The sequence below is a fragment of the Tamandua tetradactyla genome, chromosome 13 (genome assembly GCF_023851605.1).
Source record: "Tamandua tetradactyla isolate mTamTet1 chromosome 13, mTamTet1.pri, whole genome shotgun sequence".
In the NCBI taxonomy this organism is placed as follows: domain Eukaryota; kingdom Metazoa; phylum Chordata; class Mammalia; order Pilosa; family Myrmecophagidae; genus Tamandua; species Tamandua tetradactyla.
Genome location: NC_135339.1, coordinates 52,574,223 through 52,596,021, shown reverse-complemented (window position 1 = coordinate 52,596,021; position 21,799 = coordinate 52,574,223). Strand labels below are relative to the sequence as shown.

Below are 21,799 nucleotides of genomic sequence, written 5' to 3'. Positions count from 1 at the left end.
GTTGTAGAACATATTTCAGACTTTGACATGGGTTACAATTTCAGTTTTAGGTTTTTACTTCTGGCTGCTCTAAAATACTGGAGACTAAAAGAGATATCAGTTTAATGATTTAGCATTCATATTCATTTGTTATGTCATCTCTTCTATATATAATTCCACCATCACCTTTGATCTTTCCATACCTCTCACTGGGGTTGTTTGGGCTATAGCAATTCTAAATTTTTGATATTTTGGAAGGGTCTGTCACTGATATGGGGTAGGGAGATGGAATTATCTGATGTTCTAGAGAGGCTGAGCTAGGTTTCAGGACTTTTCTGGACCAGGGACCCATCTGGAGGTTGTAGTTTTCTGGAAAGTTACTCTAGTGCCTGGAACCCTTGTGGAATCTTATAAATTGCCCTAGGTATTCTTTAGGATTGACTGGAATGGTCCTGGCTGGGGGTTGGCAGGTTATGATAGGTAGCAAGGTGTACTTGAAGCTTGCATTAGAGCAACCTCCAAAGTAGCCTCTCAACTCTATTTGAACTCTCTGCCGCTGATACTTTATTGATTACACTTCTTTTCCCCCATTTCCTTGCCCATTTTTAAATTAGGTTATCTTTATGATGTTGAGTTATAGTGTATTTGCTTATTTTCTTTTTTTTTTTAACTTTTTAATTGTGAAATATAACATATATACAAAAAAAGCAATAAATTTCCAAGTGCGTGTTAACAATAGTTATAGAACAGATTTTAAAATTTGGTGTGGTTTACAGCTCCATGATTTTTTTGTTTTTTCTTCTGGCTGCTCCAAGACACTGGAGACCAACAAAGATATCAATAGAATGATTCAGCAATCATACTCTTTTGTTAAATCCTATCTTCTCCATTATATTCCTCCTTCTCTTTAAATAATAGATATATAAAAGCAATAAATTTCAAAGTACATCACAACAATTAGTTGTAGAACAAATATCAGAGTCCAGTATGGGCTACATTTCCACAGTTTCAGACTTTTATTTTTAGTTGCTTGAAGGTACTGCTGGAGGCCAAAAGAAATATCAGTATAATGACCCAGCACTCATACTCATTTTTTAAGCCTGACCTTTTCTGTATAACTCCACCATTACCTTTGATCTTTCTCCCATCTTTATTTGCTTTTGATTTGATACTTTTGTTAATCTTGACAGATATGGCCAAACTGGCACTGGAAAAACCTTTACAATGGAAGGTGAAAGATCACCTAATGAAGAGTATACCTGGGAGGAGGTATTTATTGCTTATGACAGACTTTTGTCTCTAAAATGGCTGAAATTTAACTGAATCAAAGTTGGTAGAGGGCTCTGTCTTGAAATAGAAAAGATTAGAGTACCCATGTAAAACATGAATTTAATTACTATACCAGGTGTGGCTTCTGTTTAAGAAACATTCTGTCTTGCTGGGAGAGAGAGTCAATACATTAGGGACAGTTAAATAAGAGGGGTCTGTTTGGGACAGAATAGTTGAAGTAGAGTTTTGTAAGAAAGTAGAATATAAGTAAGGCTTGAAGGGAAGAGCTTTGTAGTGCGGGAGTCATTTCTTAAAAAGTTAGTATAGCAGAGAGCAGTATGGTATTTTATTAATGATTACTGAGTTTTCAGGAAATCAGGATCACTGAATAGTTTAATATAATAAAAAAAGTTTATTTCACAAAGATCTCCATCAGATGTGTTTAAATTTAAATGACTGTAATGACTAAGTTAATTTTCTAAATTAACATTTAGGTGGAACCTTTTTTCTCGCAGTCACATGGTTGAGGCCTTAACTTCCTTTACACATGGAAAAAAGGTTATGGAATTATAACCATAGGAGATATGGAATAGGTTGAAAACACAATTTCAAAATTTGGTGAATCCTAATTTTGTTAAGGATACTTGGATATTTGAGAAACAGTCCTATTATATATCAGAATTTGGGAACACACTCTTAGATGGACCATTCCTCTGATTAAAATTGTGCCATTTTGTTCTTATGAGGAAAGATGGAAAGAATTATTGAACCTGCCTTTGTAAGTAGGTTGGTTCATTTGGTTTCTGTAATGCTCAGGTATGAAGCTGGCTGATAAATGTCGAGATTTGTGGAAGGTGGGAAGAAGAATAATTACTGTTGAATAGAGCATTGTAAGTGATTTGGCTTCTGTAACATTAGGTCAGTTTCATGTTTTTCAAACTTGTTAGGTATACTTATGTTTAAATATACCATTAAGGAAGCTCTTGCCTCATGTGTTTTAACTGCTGTAGTAAATTCTTCCTTTACTTTAGTCCTCACTAATATAATTTCAGGATCCATTGGCTGGTATAATTCCACGTACCCTTCATCAAATTTTTGAGAAACTTACTGATAATGGAACTGAATTTTCAGTCAAAGTGTCTCTGTTGGAAATCTATAATGAAGAACTTTTTGATCTCCTTAATCCATCTACTGATGTTTCTGAGAGACTACAGATGTTTGATGATCCCCGTAACAAGGTATCTCAGTCTTTGAGAATGAAATGTCTTTAAATTTTAATATGTGATGCTTTGAGAAGTTATTATACTATTTTAAGCACTCAAATGGATGCTTTTTTATCACTCCCCTTTTGTTCAGAGGGGAGTGATAATCAAAGGTTTAGAAGAAATTGCAGTACACAACAAGGATGAAGTTTATCAAATTTTGGAGAAGGGGGCAGCAAAAAGGACAACTGCAGCAACTTTGATGAATGCGTACTCTAGGTAAGAAAGTCACAATCTCTTTCCAACCACATTTTCTTTTTTAAGAATTAGGAAGTTGGAGACAATTGAATTATATCCTATAAGGAGGGAGCCTTGCTAACCTGGAGATTTACTGAGAGGGCATTAGAACAGAAGTATTAAACTTTTCTTAAGCAGATTTTTTTTTTTCCCAGATGAAATCATATATGGGAGCCCAGTGCACAGGACAGATTAAAATTTGGCTATGGTAGGGTGGCCGTGGTGGCTCAGCAGGCAGAGTTCTCATCTGCCATACCGGAGACCCAGGTTCGATTCCTGGTGCCTGCCCACGCAATCCATAAATAAATATGGCTATGGTAGTTGATTTGATGCTTAGAGGATTCTGTCCTCAGCCTTATGATAATGGGCATTTTTGTAGAACCACTAGGGATACTTAGAAAGAACATAGTTTGAAAACCAATGACTGATTTGAATAAGGCTTAGAAAAAAGTCAAATGGCTTCATTTTAAAATGGTTTCATTTTAATGTAGGGAGACAAGTGGTCACTAACAATGGCTTTCATAGGAAGGAAGGTACATAATGATAGCGTCTCTTTAGGATGAATCCCAAATGCTACAAATAGAGTTTACTTATAGAGAGGCGTTTCTTTCTGCTGGAAAGGAAAGGATATCTTTATAGGAAACATCAGAGTAATGAAAAGAGCAATTGATTTGAAGTTAGATATTTGCGTTTAGTCCCAGTTCTGCAGTTAGCTAAATATGTGACTTGGGCAAGTATTTCAATTTATCTAAGTATTGGTTCCCTGAGTTACAAAATGACTGTTAAGACTAGATGACTTACTTATTTGGCCCTTTATAGTTGAGAATTTCTATAAAATGCTATAACAGTTATAATTACAACTATATAAAAATATGCATGCATTTAAAGAAAGAAGGAAAATGACGTGAAAGTAGTTAAGAACATGAAATTATGGGTGATTTCAAAATTTTAATTAAATTTGGCCTGTAATGGCTTTACAATTCCAATAAAATGGAGATTTCATTCAATGATTAATTTATAACTTAATTTGATAATAGAATCTAGAAGAATGGACTGAAAACTAGCTAAAATTTTATGCCTCTACCTTTTTCTGAAATATAAAATTGCTATTTCCTAATTTTGTGCATATTAGGACTACTTTTTTTTCTCTTTTTTCCTTTCTTAGCACTCCCTGGTTCTTGTATGATATAACCTGTAGTAAGATCTCTTTTTATGAATGTGTATGATAAAGAGAAGGAAAAATTAATTAAACAAGATTAGAGTTTATATCTATGCTTAATTGCATTAACACCACAATCCTAGTTTAGGAGTGGGTAGATGATGGTAGAAAAAGTGTGAGATGAATATTATAATTTAGATCTGTAGCTTATGTGTCTGTTTTTCTTTTTTTGTGTGTCTTTCCCTGTTTCCAAAATTATGTTCACCAAATATCAGTGATACAGAAAGGAAAAATGTCTTCTGTCTGTATACTTTTTGCTTCCTTCAGATATAAGCTGAATGTCAGTATTTAACATAAGGCAGACTTTGAGCACTTTTTAGTCTAGCAGTGTTTATCTTGTAGTGTTTTGGTAGTAATTGTTTTCTAGTTCTGTTCAGGGGAAGGGGTTACATATTTCTTTTTTTTTATTTATTAATTAAAGAATAAAAAGAAATTAACACAACATTTAGAAATCATTCCATTCTACATATGCAATCAGTAATTCTTAACATCATCACATAGATGCATGATCATCATTTCTTAGTACATTTGCATCGACTTAGGAAAAGAACTAGCAAAACAACAGAAAAAGATATAGAATGTTAATATAGAGAAAAAAATAATAATAGTAAAAAAAAAAGAAAAGGAAAAATAAAAAAAAAAAACAAACAAACAGACAGACAAAAAAAACCTATAGCTCAGATGCAGCTTCATTCTTCATTCAGTGTTTTAACATGATTACTTTACAATTAGGTATTATTGTGCTGTCCATTTTTGAGTTTTTGTATCTAGTCCTGTTGCACAGTCTGTATCCCTTCAGCTCCAATTACCCATTATCTTACCCTGTTTCTAACTCCTGCTGGACTCTGTTACCAATGATATATTCCAAGTTTATTCTCGAATGTCGGTTCACATCAGTGGGACCATACAGTATTTGTCCTTTAGTTTTTGGCTAGACTCACTCAGCATAATGTCCTCTAGGTCCATCCATGTTATTACATGCTTCATAAATTTATTCTGTCTTGAAGCTGCATAATATTCATTGTATGTATATACCACAGTTTGTTTAGCCACTCGTCTGTTGATGGACATTTTGGCTGTTTCCATCTCTTTGCAATTGTAAATAACGCTGCTATAAACATTGGTGTGCAAATGTCCGTTTGTGTCTTTGCCCTTAAGTCCTTTGAGTAGATACCCATCAATGGTATTGCTGGGTCGTATGGCAATTCTATATTCAGCTTTTTGAGGAACCGCCAAACTGCCTTCCACAGTGGTTGCACCATTTGACATTCCCACCAGCAGTGGATAAGTGTGCCTCTACTCCGCATCCTCTCCAGCACTTGTCATTTTCTGTTTTGTTGATAATGGCCATTCTGGTGGGTGTGAGATGATATCTCATTGTGGTTTTGATTTGCATTTCTCTAATGGCCAGGGACATTGAGCATCTCTTCATGTGCCTTTTGGCCATTTGTATTTCCTCTTCTGAGAGGTGTCTGTTCAAGTCTTTTTCCCATTTTGTAATTGGGTTGGCTGTCTTTTTGTTGTTGAGTAGGACGATCTCTTTATAAATTCTGGATACTAGACCTTTATCTGATATATCATTTCCAAATATTGTCTCCCATTGTGTAGGCTGTCTTTCTACTTTCTTGATGAAGTTCTTTGATGCACAAAAGTGTTTAATTTTGAGGAGCTCCCATTTATTTATTTCCTTCTTCAGTGCTCTTGCTTTAGGTTTAAGGTCCATAAAACCGCCTCCAATTGTAAGTTTCATAAGATATCTCCCTACATTTTCCTCTAACTGTTTTATGGTCTTAGACCTAATGTTTAGATCTTTGATCCATTTTGAGTTAACTTTTGTATAGGGTGTGAGATATGGGTCTTCTTTCATTCTTTTGCATATGGATATCCAGTTCTCTAGGCACCATTTATTGAAGAGACTGTTCTGTCCCAGGTGAGATGGCTTGACTGCCTTATCAAAGATCAAATGTCCATAGATGAGAGGGTCTATATCTGAGCACTCTATTCGATTCCATTGGTCGATATATCTATCTTTATGCCAGTACCATGCTGTTTTGACCACTGTGGCTTCATAATATGCCTTAAAGTCAGGCAGCGCGAGACCTCCAGCTTTGTTTTTTTTCCTCAAGATGTTTTTAGCAATTCAGGACACCCTGCCCTTCCAGATAAATTTGCTTATTGGTTTTTCTAATTCTGAAAAATAAGTTGTTGGGATTTTGATTGGCATTGCATTGAATCTGTAAATCAATTTAGGTAGGATTGACATCTTAACTATATTTAGTCTTCCAATCCATGAACACGGTATGCCCTTCCATCTATTTAGGTCTTCTGTGATTTCTTTTAGCAGTTTTTTGTAGTTTTCTTTATATAGGTTTTTTGTCTCTTTAGTTAAATTTATTCCTGGTATTTTATTCTTTTAGTTGCAATTGTAAATGGGATTCGTTTCTTGATTTCCCCCTCAGCTTGTTCATTACTAGTGTATAGAAATGCTACAGATTTTTGAATGTTGATCTTGTAACCTGCTACTTTGCTGTACTCATTTATTAGCTTTAGTAGTTTTGTTGTGGATTTTTCAGGGTTTTCGACGTATAGTATCATATCGTCTGCAAACAGTGATAGTTTTACTTCTTCCTTTCCAATTCTGATGCCTTGTATTTCTTTTTCTTGTCTAATTGCTCTGGCTAGAACCTCCAACACAATGTTGAATAATAGTGGTGATAGTGGACATCTTTGTCTTGTTCCTGATCTTAGGGGGAAAGTTTTCAATTTTTCCCCGTTGAGGATGATATTAGCTGTGGGTTTTTCATATATTCCCTCTATCATTTTAAGGAATTTCCCTTGTATTCCTATCTTTTGAAGTGTTTTCAGCAGGAAAGGATGTTGAATCTTGTCAAATGCCTTCTCTTCATCAATTGAGATGATCATGTGATTTTTCTGCTTTGATTTGTTGATATGGTGTATTACATTAATTGATTTTGTTATGTTGAACCGTCCTTGCATACCTGGGATGAATCCTACTTGGTCATGATGTATAATTCTTTTAATGTGTTGTTGGATACGATTTGCTAGAATTTTATTGAGGACTTTTGCATCTATATTCATTAGAGAGATTGGTCTGTAGTTTTCTTTTTTTGTAATATCTTTGCCTGGTTTTGGTATGAGGGTGATGTTGGCTTCATAGAATGAATTAGGTAGTTTTCCCTCCAGTTCGATTTTTCTGAAGAGTTTGAGGAGAGTTGGTACTAATTCTTTCTGGAATGTTTAATAGAATTCACATGTGAAGCCGTCTGGTCCTGGACTTTTCTTTTTGGGAAGCTTTTGAATGACTGATTCAATTTCTTTACTTGTGATTTGTTTGTTGAGGTCATCTATTTCTTCTTGAGTCAAAGTTGATTGTTCATGTTTTTCCAGGAACCTGTCCATTTCATCTAAATTGTTGTATTTATTAGCGTAAAGTTGTTCATAGTATCCTGTTATTACCTCATTTATTTCTGTGAGGTCAGTAGTTATGTCTCCTCTTCCATTTCTGATCTTATTTATTTGCGTCCTCTCTCTTCTTCTTTTTGTCAATCTTGCTAAGGGCCCATCAATCTTATTAATTTTCTCAGAGAATCAACTTCTGGTCTTATTGATTTTCTCTATTATTTTCATGTTCTCAATTTCATTTATTTCTGCTCTAATCTTTGTTATTTCTTTCCTTTTGCTTGCTTTGGAATTAGTTTGCTCTTCTTTCTCCAGTTCTTCCAGGTGGACAGTTAATTCCTGAATTTTTGCCTTTTCTTCTTTTCTGATATAGGCATTTAGGGCAATAAATTTCCCTCTTGGCACTGCCTTTGCTGCGTCCCATAAGTTTTGATATGTTGTGTTTTCGTTTTCATTCACCTCGAGGTATTTACTAATTTCTCTTGCAATTTCTTCTTTGACCCACTTGTTGTTTAAGAGTGTGTTGTTGAGTCTCCACGTATTTGTGAATTTTCTGGCACCCCGCCTATTATTGATTTCCAACTTCATTCCTTTATGATCCGAGAAAGTGTTGTGTATGATTTCAATCTTTTTAAATTTGTTAAGACTTGCTTTGTGACCCAGCATATGGTCTATCTTTGAGAATGATCCATGAGCACTTGAGAAAAAGGTGTATCCTGCTATTGTGGGATGTAATGTCCTATAGATGTCTGTTAAGTCTAGCTCATTTATAGTAATATTCAGATTCTCTATTTCTTTATTGATCCTCTGTCTAGATGTTCTGTCCATTGATGAGAGTGGTGAATTGAAGTCTCCAACTATTATGGTATATGTGTCTGTTTCCCTTTTCAGTGTTTGCAGTGTATTCCTCACGTATTTAGGGGCATTCCGGTTTGGTGCATAAATATTTATGATTGTTATTTCTTCTTGTTTAATTGTTCCTTTTATTAGTAGATAGTGTCCTTCTTTTTCTCTTTTAACTGTTTTACATTTGAAGTCTAATTTGTTGGATATTAGTATAGCCACTCCTGCTCTTTTCTGGTTGTTATTTGCATGAAATATCTTTTCCCAACCTTTCACTCTCAACCTCTGTTTATCTTTGGGTCTAAGATGTGTTTCCTGTAGACAGCATATTGAAGGATCCTGTTTTTTAATCCATTCTGCCACTCTATGTCTTTTGATTGGGGAATTCAGTCCATTAACATTTAGTGTTATTACTGTTTGGATAATATTTTCCTCTACCATTTTGTCTTTTGTATTATGTACATCATATCTGATTTTCCTTCTTTCTACACTCTTCTCCATACCTCTCTCTTCTGTCTTTTTGTATCTGACTCTAGTGCGCCCTTTAGTATTTCTTGCAGAGCTGGTCTCTTGATCACATATTCTCTCAGTGACTTTTTGTCTGAGAATGTTTTAATTTCTCCCTCATTTTTGAAGGACAGTTTTGCTGGATATAGAAGTTTTGGTTGGCAGTTTTTCTCTTTTAGTAATTTAAATATATCATCCCACTGTCTTCTAGCTTCCATGGTTTCTGCTGAGAAATCTACACATAGTCTTATTGGGTTTCCCTTGTATGTGATGGATTGTTTTTCTCTTGCTGCTTTCAAGATCCTCTCTTTCTCTTTGACCTCTGACATTCTAACTAGTAAGTGTCTTGGAGAACGCCTATTTGGGTCTATTCTCTTTGGGGTGTGCTGCACTTCTTGGATCTGTAATTTTAGGTCTTTCATAAGAGTTGGGAAATTTTCAGGGATAATTTCTTCCATTAGTTTTTCTCCTCCTTTTCCCTTCTCTTCTCCTTCTGGGACACTCACAACACATATATTTGTGTGCTTCATATTGTCCTTCAGTTCCCTGATCCCCTGTTCAAATTTTTCCATTGCTTTCCCTATAGTTTCTGTTTCTTTTTGGAATTCAGATGTTCCATCCTCCAAATCACTAATTCTATCTTCTGTCTCTTTAAATCTATCATTGTAGGTATCCATTGTTTTTTCCATCTTTTCTACTTTGTCCTTCACTTCCATAAGTTCTGTGATTTGTTTTTTCAGTTTTTCTATTTCTTCTTTTTGTTCAGCCCATGTCTTCTTCATGTCCTCCCTCAATTTATTGATTTCGTTTTTGAAGAGGTTTTCCATTTCTGTTCGTATATTCAGCATTAGTTGTCTCAGCTCCTGTATCTCATTTAAACTATTGGTTTGTTCCTTTGACTGGGCCATATTTTCAATTTTCTGAGCGTGATCCATTATCTTCTGCTGGCGTCTGGGCATTTAATCAGATTTCCCTGGATGTTGGATCCAACAGGTTGAGAGATTTTTCTGTAAAATCTCTGGGTTCTGTTTTTCTTATCCTGCCTAGTAGGTGGCGCTCGTGGCATCATTTGTCTGTGGGTCCCACCAGTAAAAGATGCTGTGGCTCCTTTAACTTTGGAAAACTCTCGCTGTAAGGGAGGGTCGCCAGCTGAGGCAGCTTGGGGGAGTGCCAATCCGAATCTTCCAGCCGGCCCGGGGATCCGAACGCAGGGAGGGTCACCAGCCGCCACAGCCCGGGGGAGTCCACCGTTCCCAGCCGGACCGGGAATTCACGTGTTTGCAAGGGACCCCGGTCACCGTTCTCCACGGCCTGGGGATCTCCGATCCAATTCTCCCAGCTGGTCTGGGGGGCCGCGCGTGGAGGAGGGGGGCGCCAGCCGCCATGGCTTTACGGGACCGCCTGTCCAATTCTCCCAGCCGGCCTGGGAAGGAGGGAGGAAGGTACTCCGGCCCCCTCTGCCCCGGCCCGGGGAAGCCTGCACCCCTTGACAATCTCACCGGAGCGGGTTCTCCCAGTCAGTCAGCCGTTCCAGAATGGGGTACGCTGTCTTCTTGATCTCTGTCGTGGCTCCGGGAGCTGTTCTGTATCGTTTCTACTCCCCTAGTAGCTGTTCTGGAGGAGGAACTAAGACCCGCGCGTCTTACTAAGCCGCCATCTTCAAGAGGAAAACCGACATATTTCTTATGGCAGTCTCAAAGTAGAGCAATTACTTTCCCAGCAGTTGACATGAAAAGGGACCAATGTGATAGTTTGCCTGGTGCCATTATGGTGACATGTTTTGAGTAGTTTTCTTATAAATAAGAGAATTGGTTGCAAGCCATTATAAGAAGTGGTTTGACCCCCAGTCTCCTTGCCTTCTGACACAATCAGGCAACTTTCCAACTCCACCCCACATTGAGCTTTCAGAGGTAACTAATGATTCTAGTTCCTAGGTCTTTCTAGGCTTTAGGAATTTTTCAGGTAGTTTTTATCAAGGTCACCTCTGCAGAAAGCAGGTATGAGAAAGCAAAAAGATTATTCTGTGTACCTTCAGTTTTTCAAGATTTTTTTGATAGCTTATGTCTGATATTTTTCTCTGCCCTTGTAGATTTAGGGCTTCCTTTGCAGTTTTCAATATTTTATTGATGGCAAATAATATTGTGCATTATAATGACTGGGCAACTCAATTTTGTTTTCTAGTCGTTCCCACTCAGTTTTCTCTGTTACAATACATATGAAAGAAACGACTATTGATGGAGAGGAGCTTCTTAAAATTGGAAAGTTAAACTTGGTAAGCATCCGTCTTCATACCAGTGTTTTATTCTTGACCATCATCTCAGAGAGCTGCTTGCAATTTTTATTCTATACGATATTTTTCAAGTCACTGGGTTGTTAGCTTTGTAGTGGGAGAAGAAATTTATTAATTCTAGATAAATTCTTTTTCTGTTTAACACAGTGTGTATAATATGAGAATGAAAGACTTCAAGAACAAATTCAATAGACTAACTATTTAAAATTTTTCAATTAAAGGTTGATCTTGCAGGAAGTGAAAACATTGGCCGTTCTGGAGCAGTTGACAAGAGAGCTCGGGAAGCTGGAAATATCAATCAATCTCTGTTAACTTTGGGAAGGGTTATTACTGCTCTTGTAGAAAGAACACCTCATGTTCCTTATCGAGAATCTAAACTGACTAGAATTCTCCAGGATTCGCTTGGGGGGCGTACAAGAACATCTATAATTGCAACAGTTTCTCCTGCATCACTCAGTCTTGAGGTAAGTCCTTTGAAAAGTGTCTGAAAGGATAGTAGCTGTAATTCTTGTTTAGTCACCACATTTTTAGAAAGTACACATAAACTAGCTTCATTCATTCTGTGCTATTATAAAAGACTCTAGATATTGCCTTTGTGAAGGATACTACTGAAAACAATTGTCTCTTTTCTGGAAGAGTTTTTAACCTTAAAAATCCAATTACTTAATGGCTTTCCACATAGTTTCAAAGAAAATTGCTGTGATCTTTAGCAAGTGGGTGATTATATAGGTTATGGACATTTAATTGAGGGTTTTGAAGTGACTTAAGATAGATGTTAATATGGTAGAGACTACTGGAGAACATTGAAGATGGGGTTGGGTGTGTGGGAAGAGATGGGAAAAATATGTGCAGATGATAGAATCTCGTATTTATTGCTACTATCAGCTTTAAATGGAGTTAGAAAAGCTTTATAAGGTCTCTAGCTCCCTCCCCCCTTCATTTTCTCCTTCCCTGAGGGCACTTTTCATTCATATTTTAAGACTAACTTTAATCTCAAAATCACATCTCCATGTACCTATTTCCTTTCTGTTGGTTTTGTTTAAACTTAAATGCATGGTTTGTTAAAGACTGTAAATAAGTATTTGCTGTGTCTGTTAAATATAACACACAGGAATGGCCTTTTACAGAAATTTACTGACTTTCCCCAACTTTTTTTTAAATTATAAATACAGGTATCAAAACAATCCTGAGCATATTTTTGATACTGCTAGTAATCAGCACCCACAGTGCTTCAAAAATCAACTTAATTTGCAGCAATATTCATTGTGCCTGCTACTGAAAACAGTTTAAACTGCTGCTCTTTTACTGAGCAAGTGGATAAAGCATGCCATTTATGTTTTTCCTTCTTGAAATTAGTTTTCAGACACATATATCCTTTCACAGCAATCTGACACTTCTTGCCATGCTTTCATCTTGTAAACCTAAATTCTACTCTGAGTACTACAGGTTTATGCTTAGATGATAGTGCCTTGATGAGAGAAAAAAGAATTGTGCTGCATTTTTCTTCCTTCCCTGAAAACATAATGGGTGTACATACATTAGATATATTTTTACAAATGTCTGAGTCATGTTTATCAGCTAGAATTCTTTTACTTAATGTGTCGGTATTTTGCATTGTGATGCTTAACCAAGACATTAACATGCGTAGAAAGTTGTTGATTTTACACAGGTTTGAGATCCACTAAAATTAATTGTTGTAAGTTTGTCCTTCTGGTGGCTGTGGAAGCGTCATAGTTTCTTTGGACATCATTAGATGTCTTAGCTCTACAAATTTTGCCATTTTGCTAACACTGGTATGCTCCGTGCATCCACCATTCTACTGGAATTATTTATTCCAATCATATTATTTTTTGTTACAAATCTAATTGATGGAGGTGCTTCAGGGCTTTTAAGTCCACATTCTACTTTCAGGCTATATATTCTTTTAGTAATTTGTCCTTAGTGGCCCAATAACCATTATGAGGAAGTTTAACTCTTGTGGAGACTGCCATCTTTTCCTGCAGCCCCCCCTTATTTTTATAAACATCTTTATTGTGATATAATTTACACATAAAGTTCTCAACTTAAAAGTGTACAAGTCATTGGTTTTAATATATTCACAGAGTAGTGTGGTCATCACCTCTATCTAATCCCAGAGCATTTTCATCAACCCAGAAAGAAGCCCTGTGTCTGTTAAGCTGTCATTCCCATGCACCCCACCCCCATTCCTGGAAACCACTCATCTGTTTTCTGTCTCTGTGGAATTGCCTGTTCTGGACATTTAATATAAATCAAATCAGATGATATTTGGTCTTTGTGGCTGCTTTTTTTCACTTAGCATAATATTTTTAAGGTTCATCCAAACTTTATCACACTTCATTCCTTTTTATAACCAAATAATATTCCCTTATATACATATGACATTTTGTTTATCCATTCATCTATTGGGGGACTCACTTGAGTTTTAAGACTTGTATACAGGAAAAAAAAATTGAGGAGTTGAATTATCATAAAGTACAGATCCTGAAAAATGAAGAAAATGAAAAAAATAAGAATGTATTCAACAATCTCCTTTGTAAAGGTTATATATGGTAGTCCTGATGGGTAGATTTTTAGATAAGATCTTAGCATAAATTATTAGTTGTAAAATATTATGTAGTACATTTTTAATAACAGTATCTCATTACTCTCTAAGAATCTTCATTAATAGGCCTTTTCTTTTTATGACAGGAAACTCTGAGTACCTTGGAATATGCTCATAGAGCAAAGAACATACTGAATAAGCCTGAAGTTAATCAGAAACTTACCAAAAAAGCTCTTATTAAGGTATTTGAATTTTTTTGTGGAGTAATGTGAAAACTGAAAAATGAGGAAGTGGATATTTAAATAGTTTGTTAAATTGCATTTGATAAAGTTTTTCATCTGGTGATTTCACTAAATATCTTATGTAAAAATATTTTTTCTAGCTCTAATATATTGAGTTTACCAGCTCTACCAGTTGAGCTGTCACCATCAACAAAATTTTCACATTAACAACATTTATTTATTTTCAGGTTAGAGATATAATTTACATACCATAACATTCACCCATCATAAGTGTGTAATTCAGCGATTTTCAAGAAATTTATTGAGTTGTACAGCATTACCACAATCCAGTTTTAGAAAAATTTCCATCACCCTATAAAGTTCCCCTTTGCCCCTTTGCAGTTAATTCTTACTCCTACTATTAGCCATATGCAATCTGTGTTTGGCATTCTGTCTCAGTAAATTTGCCTTTTCTGGATATTTCCTATAAATGGATTCATACAATATTTGGTCTTTTGCATCTGGCTTCCTTCATTTAACATAACATTTGATGTTTATCCTTGTTGTAGTGTGTATCGGTAGTTCTTTTTATTACTGCATAGTATTCAATTATATGCATAATACTTCAACTTGTTTATCCATTTAGCAGTTGATGGACGTTTGGTTCATTTCTAATAATGCTGCTATGAACATTCATGTATAAGGCTTTGTATGGATGTGTTTTCATTTGTCTTGCGTAGATACCTAGGGGTGGAATTTTGGGTTATATAATGTCTATGCATAACTCTTTGAGAAACTATTTTCCAAAGTGGGTTACCATTTTACATTTCCTCCAGCAATGTATGAGGGTTGTAATTCTCCACATCCTGATTTTAACCATTTTGATAAATGTATAATGGTACTTCAAATTGTTTTAATTGGTATTTTCCTAATGACTAATAATGTTGAGCACTTTTTCATGTGCTTTTGAGCCATTTATATCTTTTTTTGGCAAAATGTTTATATAGTTCTTTTGTCCAATTTTTAATTGGGTTGTTTGCCTTACTAAGTTGTAAAGAGTTGTTCATATATATTCTGGACACAAATCCATTATGAGATATATGATTTGCAAATATTTTCTCCCACTCTGACTGGTCTTTTTGTTTTTATAGTGGTGTTTTTGTTTTTTTAATCAAAGTTTTTATTGAATTGTAGGTTCACATGCAATTGTAAGAAACAATAGAGAGATTCCTTTTATTTTAGTTTTGTCAAACTAAAATATAGTATCACCACAGGGAGATATATATATATATATATGTTTTTCCAGTTAACTTTTTTTTAAATTATTTTTATTGATAAATCTTCACACACAAACATTCCATACATGGTCTACAATCAGTGGCTTACTCTATCATCACATAGTTGTCTGTTCATCACCATGATCATTTTTTAGAACATTTGCATCACTCCAGAAAAAGAAATAAAAAGAAAAAAGAAAAAAACTCATACATATCATACACATTACCCCTCCCTTTCATTGACCACTGATATTTCCATCTACCCAGTTTATTTTACCCTTTGTCCTCCCTATTATTTGTTTATTTTTTATCCTTGTTCTTTTATTCATCACTCCATACCCTGGATAAAGGAAGCATCAGACACTAGGGTTTCACAATCACATGGTCACATCTAATTTTTTTAAAAAATTTTATTGAGGTGGAATTTGCATAACATAAAATTAACACTTTTTTTTTTTATTAAAAAAAATTAACTAACACAACATTAGAAATCAATCCATTCTACATATGCAATCAGTAATTCTTAATATCATCACATAGGTGTAAAATTAACACTTTTAAAGTAAACAGTTCAGTGGCATTTCTATCCATATATGTTGTGTCTGAATGTGTAATCTAGGACATTTTCATTGCTCCAAAATTCACCCCTATACACACTAAGCAATTTCTATAACAAGGCCTCATTCCTATTCTGGGCTACAGGTATTTGGGCTTTTTAAATTAGCTATCCAGGCAGGTTTGTTTGTTCTTTAGTTTATTTATTTATTTTGTGTTTGATAACATGGAACTTTATTTTTCATACAAAGTTAAATGCACATCGTACTTTGTTTTGTTCACTTGCCCAGTCCCCATCTTTCCCAGGGAAATAAGCTTTATGTAAGTTATTTCTTCTGGTCATTATTATTTGTACTATTATTGTTACTTCTGTATTAGGTTTTCCTGATATATCTAAAAAGAGGTATGAATTTTTTACATTTTTATTCTAATAGACTGCAGATTACAAGATAAAATCCAAGATCTATCTGTCTGTACTTTGTAGGTCAAGCTGTCTGTATACTCAGAAGTGTCTCTTGATAGCATCCTTTTGTAAAGTAAATACCTGAAAGGTTGATTTAGATTGTGCTTTTTATATTTAGATTATGTGTTATAGAAAATTTAGGTTCTAAATAAAGTCATATGGCAATTCTATATTCAGCTTTTTGAGGAACTGCTAAACTGCCTTCCACAGCGGTTGTATCATTTTACATTCCCACCAACAGTAATAATTGTGCCTCTTTCTCCACAACCTCTCCATTACTTGTCATTTTCTGTTTTATTGATAATGGTCATTCTGGTGGGTTTGATTTGCATTTCCCGAATAGCCAGGGCGATTGAGCATCTTTTCATGTGCCTTTTAGCCATTTATATTTCCTGTCCTGAGAAGTATCTGTTCATGTCTTTTGCCCATATTGTAATTGGGTTGTTTGTCTTGCTGTTGTTGAATTGAGCAATCTCTTTATATATTCTGGATGCTAGACCCTTATCTGATAATGTTGTTTCCGAATATTGTCTCCTGTTGTGTAGGCTGTCTTTTTGCTTTCTTGATGAAATTCTTTGATGCACAAAAGTGTTCAATTTTGAGGAGTTCCCATTTATCTATTTCTTTCTTCACTGCTCATGCTTTGGGTATAAGATCTAGGAAATCGCCTCCTATTACAAGTTTTATAAGATATTTCTCTACACTTTCTTCTAAAGGTTTTATGGTGTTAGATCTAGTGTTTAGGTCTTTGAAACATTTTGAGTTAATTTTTGTATAGGGTGTGAGATATGGATCCTCTTTCATTTTTTTGCACAAAACTGGATATCCACATATCCAGTTTTCCAAGCACCATTTATTGAAGAGACTGTTCTGTCCCAGGTGAGTTGGCTTGACTGCCTTATCAAAGATCAATTGTCCATAGATGAGAGGGTCTATATCTGAGCTCTCTATTTAATTCCATTGGTCAGTATATCTATCTTTATGCCAGTCCCATGCTGTTTTGACCACTGTAGCTTCATAGTACAACATAAAGTCAGGTAGTGTGAGACCTCTGACTTCATTTTTCTTTCTCAGGATATTTTTAGCTATTCGGAGCCCCCTGCCCTTCCAGATAAATTTGGTTATTTGTTTTTCTATTTCTGAAAAGTAAGTTTTTGGCATTTTAATTAGTATTGCGTTGAATCTATAAATCAGTTTAGGTAGAATTGACATCTTAACTGTATTTAGTCTTCCAGTACATGAACACAGTATGCTCTTCCATTTATTTAGGTCTTCTGTGATTTCTTTTAACAATTTCTTGTAGTTTTCTTTCTATAGGTCTTTTGTATCCTTAGTTAAATTTATTCCTAAATATTTTATTCTTTTGGTTGCAATTGTAAATGGAATTTTTTCCTGATTTCCCCCTCAGATTGTTCATTACTAGTGTATAGAAACATTACAGATTTTTGAGTGTTGATCTTGTAACCTGCCACTTTGCTGTACTCATTTATTAACTCTAGTTTTGTTATGGATTTTTTGGGGTTTTTGACATATAGTATTGTATCATCTGCAAACAGAGTTTTACTTCTTCCTTTCCAATTTTGATGCCTTGTATTTCTTTTTCTTGTCTAATTGCTCTTCCAGCATGATGTTGAATAACAATGGTGACAGAGAGCATCCTTGTCTTGTTCTTGATCTTAGGGGGAAAGCTTTTCAGTTTTTTCCCATTGAGGATGATATTAGTTGTGGGTTTTTCATATATTCCCTTTATCATGTTGAGGAAGTTTCCTTCTATTCTTATCCTGTGAAGTGTTTTCAACAAGAAAGAATGTTGAATTTTGTCAAATGCCTTTTCTGCATCAATTGAGATGATCATGTGGTTTTTCTACTTTGATTTGTTGATATGATGTATTATTACATTAATTGATTTACTTATGTTGAATCATCCTTGCATATCTGGAGTGAATCCTATTTGGTCGTGGTGTATAATTCTTTTAATGTGCTGCTGGATTCAATTTGCAAGAATTTTGTTGAGGATTTTTCATCTATAGTCATTAGAGAGATTGGTCTGTAATTTTCTTTTCTTATAGTATCTTTGTCTGTCTTTGGTATGAAACTAATGTTGGCTTCATAGAATAAGTTAGGTAGCCTTCCTTCCTCTTCAGTTTTTTTGAAGAGTTTGAGCAGATTGGTACTAATTCTTTCTGGAATGTTTGGTAGAATTTACATGTAAAGCAATCTGGTCCTGAACTTTTTTTGGAGGGGAGCTTCTTAATGACTACTTCAATTTCTTTGCTTGTGATTGGTTTGTTGAGGTCATCTATTTCTTCTTGAGTCAATGTTGGTTGTTCATGCCTTTCTAGGCAGTTGTCCCTTTCATCTATGTTGTCTAGTTTATTAGCATAAAGTTGTTTATAGTATCCTCTCATTAACTCCTTTATTTCTGTGAGGTCAGTAGTTATGTCTCCTCTTCCATTTCTGATTTTATTTATTTACATCCTCTCCCTTCTTTTTGTCAACCTTACTAAGGATCCATCAATTTTATTGATTTTCTCATAGAACCAACTTCTGGTTTTGTTGATTTTCTCGATTGTTTTAGTGTTCACAATTTCATTTATTTCTGCTCTAATCTTCGTTATTTCATTCCTTTTGCTTGCTTTGGGGTTAGTTTTCTGTTCTTTCTCTAGTTCTTCCAAGTTAGCAGTTAATTCCTCGATCTCTGCTCTTCTTTTTTCATATAGACATTAGGGCAATAAATTACCCTCTTAGCACTGCCTTTGCTGCATCCCATAAATTTTGATTTGTTGTGTTTTCATTTTCATTTGCCTCGAGATATTTACTGATTTCTCTTGTAATTTCTTCCTTGACCTACTGGTTGTTTAAGAGTTTGTTGTTTAAGCTCCATATATTTGTGAATTTTTTGGCCCTCTGTCTGTTATTAATTTCCAATTTCATTCCTTTATGAGCTGAGAAAGTGTTTTGTATAATTTCAATCTATTTAAATTTATTGAGACTTGCTTTGTGACCCGGCATATGATCTATCCTTGAGAATGATCCATGAGCACTTGAGTGAAAGGTATCTGGCTGTTATGGGGTGTAATGGTCTATAAATCTCTGTTAAGTCTAGTTCATATATTGTATTATTCAAATTCTCTGTTTCTTTTTTGATCATCTGCCTAGATATTCTGTATTGATGATAGAGGGGAATTGAAGTCTTAGTTCTCTTTTCACTGTTTTCATTGTTTGCCTCATGTATTTTGGAACATTCTGGTTCAGTGCATAAATATTTATGATTGTTATGTCTTCTTGTTGAATTGCTCCTTTTATTAATACATAGTGTCCTTCTTTGTCTCTTTTAATGGTTTTACATTTGAAATCTAATTTATTGGATATCAGTATAGCTACTCCTGCTCTTTTCTGATTGTTGTTTGCATGAAATATCTTTTCCCAACCTTTCACCTTCAACCTATGTTTGTCCTTGGGTCTAAAATGTGACTCCTGTAGAAAGCATATAGATGGGTCCTGTTTTTAATCCATTCTGCCAGTCTATGTCTTTTGATTGGGGAATTTAATCCATCAACATTTAGTGTTATTAATGAAAGGGCAGTACTTTCTTTTACCATTTTGCCTTCTGGATTTTATATGTCATATCTAATTTTTCCTCTTTTTACCTTTACTAATAGTCTTCATTTATAAACTCTTCTCCACACCTCTCTTTCCTGTCTTTTCCTATCTGTCTCTAGTGCTCTCTTTAGTATTTCTTGCAGAGCTGGTCTCTTGGTCACAAATTATCTCAGTGAATTTTTGTCCGAAAATGTTTTAATTTCTCCCTCGTATTTTTTTTTTTTTTTTTTTTTTTTTTTTACATGGGCAGGCACCGGGAATCAAACCTGGGTCCTCAGGCATGGCAGGCAAGCATTCTTACCTGCTGAGCCACCGTGGCCTGCCCTCTCCCTCGTTTTTGAAGGACAATTCTGCTAGATACAGAATTCTTGGTTGGCAGTTTTTCTCTCTTCGAATCTTAAATATATCATACTATTGTCTTCTCATCTCCATGGTTTCTACTGAGAAATCTACCCATAGTCTTATTGGGGTTCCCTTATATGTGATGTTTTGCTTTTCTCTTGCTGCTTTCAAAATTGTCTCTTTGACATCTGATATTCTAATTAGTAACTGTTTAAGTCTTTCATAAGAGTTGGGAAATTTTCAGTAATGAATTCCTCCGTTAGTCCTCCTTTTCCCTTCTTTTCTTCTGGGATACCCACAACACGTATATTCGTATGCTTCACATTCTCAATTCCCTGAGTCCCTACTCATATTTTTCCATTTTTTTCCCTATATTTTCTTTTGCTTGTCTGATTCAGATGTCCTGTCCTCCAGGTCACTAATCCTATCTTCTGCCTCCTGAAATCTATCATTGTAGGTTTCCATTGTTTTTTTCATCTCTTCTATTGTGCCTCTCATTCCCATAAGTTCTGTGATTTGTTTTTTCAGACTTTCAATTTCTTCTTTTTGTTTGTCCATTGCCTTATTTATGTCTTCCCTCAATTCATTGATTTGATTTTTGATGAGATTTTCCATGTGTGTTCAAGCATTCTGAATTAATTTTTCAATTCCTGTATCTTTTTTTTTGCATGGGCAGGCACTGGGAATTGAACCCAGGTCTCCGGCATGGCAGAAGAGAATTCTGCCACTGAGCCACCATTGCACCACCCTCTCATTTGAATTTGATACTTTGACTGGGCCATATCTTCAGTTTTCCCAGTATGATTTGTTATTTTTTGCTGGCTTCTAGGCAGCAAAAAATTCTTAAGTAATTTATTCTGAAGATTGTTTTCACTCTTTTACCTACAATTTTCTTGCTGGATGGCTTTGTTCTGTATCTGTTCTTTGACATTCAGTTCAGTTTATTCTAGACATCTAGCATAGGTTTTGTTTAACAGATCTGAATTTTTTCAGTTCTTGTTTGTTGCCTGTTTGATGCCTTTTTATTTTTTCCCTTAAGTGGATCTACTTAGATATTGTAGACCCCAGTCTGATCTTCCCAGACCAGATTGGCCTTCTCTCAGGAGCAAAGAGTTTTCTATGAGGGTGAAACCCAGCAGATTGGCAGTTTCCTATGAATCCTCAAGACTCTTTGTTTTTCCTATCCTGCCCTGTATTTATCACTGTTCTGCCTTGGGTCCCGCCAGTATAAAGTGATGCAGTACTTTAACTTCAGCATACTCTTCCTGCTAGGGGCGTGGCTGAGAGAGAGGAGAGGTAGTAGGCTGGCTTTAATAGCTTCAGTTTTCCAGTTCCTCAGGTCTGAATTCCTTTGAGCAAGGGAATCCATCTGAGCTGGGCCCTACCCCTCTCTTGGGTGGCGCAGCCTCCAGGAATTACCTCCTTTCTCCTGACCAGCCTCTATGTCTCTCACACAAGCTTAATTCTGCCCTTGCCTGGGGCATTTGGAGCCTGAGAGCAGTTTTTTAAGCAGTAGAAACAAAGAAAAAAATATCCTTTTCAGAGCAGGACCCTGTTCCTTGGGTTTGTTAATCAAGAGCTTAAGCTGGTGCATTGCTGTATGTATTTCCAGGTCCTATGTCCTCCCTCTTTTTTTTTTTTTTTTTAAGAGTCCAGACCTTTTCAAGTATTTTGTGCTGTCCAAGCCAAAACTTTTTTTTTTTCAGTCAAAAAGAAATGTATTACTTTTTTGACATTTATTGTCAAAAT

At 35.3% G+C, this 21,799-nt stretch overlaps 1 protein-coding gene across 1 annotated transcript in view; it reads left to right on the top strand.

Moving 5' to 3' along the window:
* Nucleotides 1-21,799, top strand: part of KIF11 (kinesin family member 11) — a 79,328-nt gene that overhangs the window by 6,539 nt on the left and 50,990 nt on the right. Inside the window, exons 4-9 of the mRNA XM_077125428.1 lie at nt 1,170-1,248; nt 2,301-2,486; nt 2,605-2,729; nt 10,918-11,008; nt 11,248-11,490; nt 13,736-13,831. Of these exons, the coding sequence (XP_076981543.1) occupies nt 1,170-1,248; nt 2,301-2,486; nt 2,605-2,729; nt 10,918-11,008; nt 11,248-11,490; nt 13,736-13,831 (820 nt within the window). The remainder of the gene's footprint in view (nt 1-1,169; nt 1,249-2,300; nt 2,487-2,604; nt 2,730-10,917; nt 11,009-11,247; nt 11,491-13,735; nt 13,832-21,799) is intronic.